This window comes from Cyprinodon variegatus, unplaced genomic scaffold, assembly GCF_000732505.1.
Source record: "Cyprinodon variegatus isolate N-32 unplaced genomic scaffold, C_variegatus-1.0 Scaffold259, whole genome shotgun sequence".
Taxonomy (NCBI): Eukaryota; Metazoa; Chordata; class Actinopteri; order Cyprinodontiformes; family Cyprinodontidae; genus Cyprinodon; species Cyprinodon variegatus.
Genome location: NW_015150712.1, coordinates 1 through 6,273, shown reverse-complemented (window position 1 = coordinate 6,273; position 6,273 = coordinate 1). Strand labels below are relative to the sequence as shown.

At 44.2% G+C, this 6,273-nt stretch overlaps 2 protein-coding genes across 2 annotated transcripts in view; one reads left to right on the top strand and one right to left on the bottom strand.

The window, feature by feature from the left end:
* itih5 (inter-alpha-trypsin inhibitor heavy chain family member 5) overlaps positions 1-2,080 on the top strand; it is a 21,623-nt gene extending 19,543 nt beyond the window's left edge. Inside the window, exons 13-14 of the mRNA XM_015382543.1 lie at positions 347-724; positions 1,647-2,080. Of these exons, the coding sequence (XP_015238029.1) occupies positions 347-724; positions 1,647-1,906 (638 nt within the window). The 3' untranslated portion in view covers positions 1,907-2,080. The remainder of the gene's footprint in view (positions 1-346; positions 725-1,646) is intronic.
* A 930-nt stretch (positions 2,081-3,010) lies between these two features.
* On the bottom strand, positions 3,011-6,132 carry LOC107089634 (store-operated calcium entry regulator STIMATE-like; the record flags this gene model as incomplete). Its single annotated transcript, XM_015382531.1, has 7 exons — positions 3,011-3,131; positions 3,643-3,759; positions 3,833-3,916; positions 4,669-4,781; positions 4,958-5,079; positions 5,894-5,989; positions 6,084-6,132. Coding segments are annotated over 7 exons (671 nt in total), but the record flags the coding sequence as incomplete, so codon positions are not given.
* Positions 6,133-6,273: the final 141 nt, after the last annotated feature.

The window sequence follows — 6,273 nt, the reverse complement described above, 5'->3', positions numbered from 1 at the left end:
CCTAGCCTTAAAAGTTTACTTTACTTGAATTAAACAATAAAATAGAATGAAAATAAAAGCAAATTAAGATAAAACCATGATAAAAACGGGGAGCAAAAGAAATCAAACATTTGGGCCAGAACCTTAAACTAATAACCTTAAACAGTTAATAGTTTAACTTCAACAATCAAAGGCAGCTCTAAACAAATTTCTTTTTAACTTTAACTTCAAAGAAAAGGCTTTGTTTAGTTTGTCAGTCTTTTGGGAGTTTGTTGTAGATCAGTGAAGCATAGGAACTAAATGCTGATTCTCCATGTTTGGTTCCATTTCTGGGTGGATATGTCAGTGACTGTTTCTGTGTGTTTAGGTGTGACAGTTAACGGTAAGCTAACAGGCGCTCCGGCTCCACCGGGGAGCCACAAGCAGCAGCGGACATACTTCAGCAGCATCTTGGTTGTGGTGGACCATCCGAGACGCGCCTATATTGAAGTGACGCCAAAGAAGGTGATCCTGGACGGCCGGGACCGCTTGGTCCTGCCCTGTCACACCACGGTGGCCGTGGACAGCGGGGCGCTGTCTGTAGCTATATCAGCAAGCTCTAATGTGACGGTGACGGTGGGAGGAAACATCAGCTTCGTCATCTTGCTGCATCAGTATAAAAACCCCGCCCTCTACCAGAAAGACCACCTGGGGTTCTACATCGCCAACAGCACGGGGCTTTCACACAACTGCCATGGTCTGCTAGGTACGTAGCAGCAAAGAACCGCCCTCTTCCTCCAGTGGGAACCAGCCAATCATACGGCTGCAGCTCAGTTCTTTAAGTCTACGTTCACACTGTAGGCCTTAATGCAGAATTCCGATCTTTTTGCATTGCTGTTTAATTCATTGTTAATTCACACAAAGCATGTTTCCAGTACGCGCAGTAGAGGACGTAATGATCACAAGCAAGCTCTGTGTTTACAGAAGTAAACATGGATGGTAGTGCTGGAGAGAGTCTAGCCATCTTTCCCAACCTTAAAAACTCAATCTTTTCAAGATGGTTAAACATAAATCCTAAATTGATATAAAAATTTGTGTTAAACTATTAATATTCATTTGCGAAATGTACATCTTTGCATTTATCTCATCCAGTTTGAGTTCAGTTTAAATAGTTTTTAATCTGAATAAATATGTTTAATCTAACATAAATGTAATTCTAACATTTGTTTTGGTCTTTTAAGGGGTTGTGACATATAAGAGATTATTGTAATGTTATCTCTGACTCGTCTTTCATGGGATTCTGACAGCAGCCATCTGAAATGTGGTCCGATCCAAGATGGCCGCCCTGCGTTTAATAAGGCATCTACGTCTATCTATAATGTGTCACCATCTTTAACATTAGCCTGTTTTTTAAAATCTATTTTCATCCTCCAGAACCGATTGATCATTTATATTAGATAGACGTCCATCTATCAGCTAAGATATTTTCTCATTGAAATGTTTAATAAAATCCAGTCTTGCGGAAGCAAAACTGCAGCAAGACTGTAAGTTATGCTTCCTGACCGACTTTCCTCATAAGTAAATAACAGAAGAGACTAAGAATCATTTCAGTTTTGTTAGAAAAAGCATAAAGCTGCAGGAACATAAACCCTGAGATTAAAACAACTTCTATTTGCCCCCAATATCAGGTCAGTTCCTGCATGAGGAAGTGGGAGTGGTGCAGCGTCCAGCCCACCGCGACGACCCCCCCTCTGTGTTTCTGGAGGTCAAGGACCGATCAGTGCCGGTGGTTCCTAAAAGCAGGAGGATCAATGGCGGGAAGCAGAATGTGGACTGCTGGTTTGCCCGACACAACGCAGAGAAGCTGATAGACGGACGGTACGAGGACTATGTGGCTTCCCACATGTTTGATACAGAAGCCTGGCCTGTGGGGACCAGAAACACCTGAAAATTACCTCCCCCAGCAGGGCATTAATGAATATTTTTTTATTTTACTTTCTATTTAGCAGAATAGAAGTTAATGGCTGCAAGTCGCTACAGAATTTTTTACAATTTCTAATGAAATATGTTTTTTTTTATCTAATGTTTATTACTCTACATGTTAAAATGAATAAAGAGTTTAAATCCAGGCCTGCTTCTGAGGAATGAACCCCCCCCCCTCCAAACACACACCTGTTTATCACAGGATTCACTACCCAGCCTGGTCTTCCTCAGAGCTCCCCTGTCATCAGCTGCAGGTCACAGGGCTGCAGGCCCCGCCCACACAGGTGTGCTCCGGCTGCTCTCCCTCAGAAACTGGGCAGCCAAGCACAGCTCCGGTATTGATCGCCTATATAGCAGAGCGGCTAATTGGCGCCATCATCAGACCCTCAGCTGCCTCCGGCGTCACTCCTTCCAAAATTTGGTTTCTTAAAAAATGCAATCAGGTAGAAAATGGCAGGAACAGGAAGTTCTCCACTGTACTGAACACAGACTGGATCTCAGTATAAAGAACCTTAATAAAATAAAGTACCTCAGACATAAAACAATAGATAATAATTATAAATAATATGAAATAAAATGCAATGATAAAAAAGTTTATTTCAATCTAATAATTCTTTTTAAGGTTTAGGAAGACATAAACATAGATGTTCTTTTAGCGTTTCCTTGGTTTAGATGTGATGACGGTTTGCAGCATCCGTGTGGCTTCACCCGCCCAGCTGGACCCAGAACTGAAGAACCAAGCAGGTCCAGAAAGTTCCCAGCAGGTAAAGTTAGAGAAACACGATTCTGTTCCAGAACCAGAACAGCTTTAATTTAAAGGTGAAGGAACGTTCAATAGTGCAAACATGAAGCAGCTTCGTTCAGACGGTTCTGCTGCGGATCAGAGGGTTTTATGAACCGTTTTCAGACCCGGTGGATCTTTGGTTCCGGAGGTTCTCCAGATCCAGAGGAGAACCTGCTGATTCAGTCACAAGAAGAGGCTGATTCAGTCACAAGAAGAGGCCAGAGCCTCGTTCAGTTCAGGAGACACGAGTCCAGGTGATGCGTTCAAGATCATCACGATACAGATCAGGACCTTCAGCAGCAGAACCGTTCTGGGTTTACAGCGTCACCCAGCTGGGTCTCAGTGCTCCACCCGAGTACTGCTGCTCCTCCACATCTTCTGAGTCCGTCTCATCCGTCAGCAGGACCTGAGAGACGAAGACAGAACAGGTCCAGAGCTGATGAAGACATTCAAAGACCACAAAACAAAACATTTTAGTTTCACCCTTTCTTCAGGTTTCAGAATCCAGAGATCTGAAAGCAGAACCGCCCTCATGGTGGAGATGCTATGATCCATCATTGCTGATTATTAACATCTGGTTAATAAATTCTAACTGTTCTAGTTCTGTTTTCTATCATCTGGTTAATAAGTTCTGACTGTTCTACTTCTGTTTTCTATCCTCTGTTTAATAAGTTCTGACGTACCAGAGGAGGGATCTGGCATCTCAGATCATAACATTTTGGTCTAAATCTATCTGCTAACATTCTATGCAAACATTTCTACAGATGGAAGAACAGATCTTTATTCTGATTCTGACTGCTGTTAGAACATGAGAACGTCCACCTGGTCCTCAGGGTGGAACCCGTTTAGTTCTGCTTTAGAACCGGATCTGGACTGACAACTCGGAACCAAAGGAAAACCAGAACATCCATCGTCACCTGAGACTCTTCGCTGCCGCCCCCTGCTGGCAGAGACTCGTCCTTCTTCTCGGACGCGTCCTTGCTGGTCTTGCACCTCCTCATGGTCAGACTGTCGACCACCCAGAACATGACGGCCTGAAGGAGGCAGCAGAGGAAGGCGGTGAGGCCGGAGCTCGGTCCGACTCCGCCTTCATCAGACCCAACTTACATTGACGACGAATGGAACAATGAGCATGACCAGCGCCAGCTCCAGCTGAGGGTTGGAGATGTAGCTCAGCAGCACCTCCTGCAGCTGGATCACAGTAATTACAGCCATTCAGAACAATATCAGGAAGCAACATGTCAGTCCTGCAGCTCTGACACCTTTATCCTCCTAAAACATGAAGGATGTCGTCTCTCGAAGACCAAAACTGTTAATTCCTCAGATTCTCCTAATGTTGTAAAAGTTTAATTCAACATTTCACCACAACTTCTAAGCAGAATTTCTATCATCTGGTTAAGGAGTTCTGACTGTTCTACTTCTGTTTTCAATGCTCTGGTTAATAAGATTGGACTGCTCTAATTGTTTTCAATGCTCTGGTTAATAAGATTGGACTGCTCTAGTTCTATTTTCTATGCTCTGATTAATAAGTTCAGACTGTTCTAGTTCTGTTTTCTATGATCGGTCAATATTTTCCGACTGTTCTAGTTCTGTTTTTTACCATCGTCAATAACTTCTGACTGTTCTAATTCTGTTTTCTATTCTCTGGTCAATACGTTCTGACTGTTCTAGTTGTTTTATATGATCATTAATAAGTTCGGACTGTTCTAGCTCTGTTTTCTATGCTCTGGTCTATAAGCTCGGACTGTTCTAGGTCGGTTAGTTTTCTATGCTCTGGTCAATAAGTTCGGACTGTTCTAGTTGTTTTCTATGATCGGTTAATAAGTTCGGACTGTTTTAGGTCAGTCTGTTTTCTATGCCCTGGCGTTGGCGTTTCGGGCCTAACTGCAAACTTGTCCAGTCTGAGCAGGGAAGTACATACTGGAGTAGCCCCTCCCCCTTACCTTGGACCATCCTGGGATGAGCAGAACCAGGCTGATCACACCTTTCTCCAGCACCATGATGAGCAGGTAGACGCCACCCTGACCGAGCCACGCTGCAGCCTGGGGAGGGTCCCCTGGTGGACAGGAGACATTCAGCTTATTGTCTACAGCCTGGCGGCTTGTTCTAGAAAAGATTTCTATCATAGAAGGAGGAGGACGCTCAACAGCTCTGGGTCTACAGCACCCTCTAGTGGTAGAAACCAGAGGGAGGCTCCTTTCCCTCAGTGGACTGTGTTGGTGTTTTTCTCACCATATTCTCCAAACTGAAGCAAACTCCACTGCTTGATCTCCACCAGTCTGGAGACCAACTTCACAGCCACCCAGATGACGAGCATCCCCAGCGTGGCGTCCAGCAGGAAGTTCATCAGATACCTGTGGGCACGTGAAAACTTTTCTTTTTGATTCTCTTCATTCTGTTCCTGTTGATGAATCAGTGGATGAAAGGAGGACAGAAACGAATCAGACCTGAACTCAGGGATTTAGCATTCTGAACGGCAGATTTTGTGGAGTTGTTGAGAGCGGTAACCGGTCGCTGCCACCATGATCTATCAGTAATCTCCACCATTTGGGCCTACTGTACGGTTAATACTGGGCAGTCTATGCATATCAGCTTTTCTTCTTCCACCAAACTTCCATGAATGAGCTCTTAGCCACTGGCTGCACTCCTCCAAACGCTGTTGCTCATTCTGGATTTAAAGTCCTCTGTGCGACTCACGACTTTGAGGACATGGAGGGTGCTGTCCAAGCTTCCATCCTTCATGGACACCACCTTCCACCCTCTGCACCAGACTGTAGAGGAGCTAAGCAGCTCCTTTAGTCAAACACTTTTACACCCCGTTTGGAAAAAGGAGCTCTACCACGGGTCATTCATCTCTGCTGCCACATTGTGAAACTACAACGGCAATAACTTGTGCAATATATGATGTGCAATTTGACATCCAGTGCAATAACTATTTATACAAATATAAGTATCTATCTATATAAATACCCATGTAAACACCCTGTGCATAAATCCTGTCTAATAATTCTGCTACTAGAAAAAAAAAAGAAAGCTGTCATATGTGGATGCATTTTATTTACTTTATATATCCCTTGCACCATTTTCTTCCTCTTCTTTTTTGACTATTTGAGCTGATGTAACAAGTAAATTTCTCCACTGTCAATCATGTCAGAACTGCAGACTCACAGGGAGCAGGGGTCCTCTTCGGTGAGCGTGGACAGGAAGACGTTGGCAAAGTGGATGAACAAAGCTCCGATGGCCTGCTTGGATGTGTCAAAAAACCTGGAAAAGACAAAGTTTGTTAACCTGATGAATCCCGTCTCAGTCGCTTAGCTGCTGCTGCAGTGAGATGTAAAGGAGAAGGCAGAAGTCTGACCAGATCCTCCATGGCCGTCGGACGCCCAAAGGCTCCCGGAACCTTTTCACTGAAAAACAACAAAGCAAACAGTGACATGAAGCTCCAGAATACAACTCGTATGTCTGCAGGACGTCCACTGAGGAAAAAACCAAGCAGAACCAAGCCGGAATGGACCACAGGAACCCTTTAGATCCAGACGATGGACGAC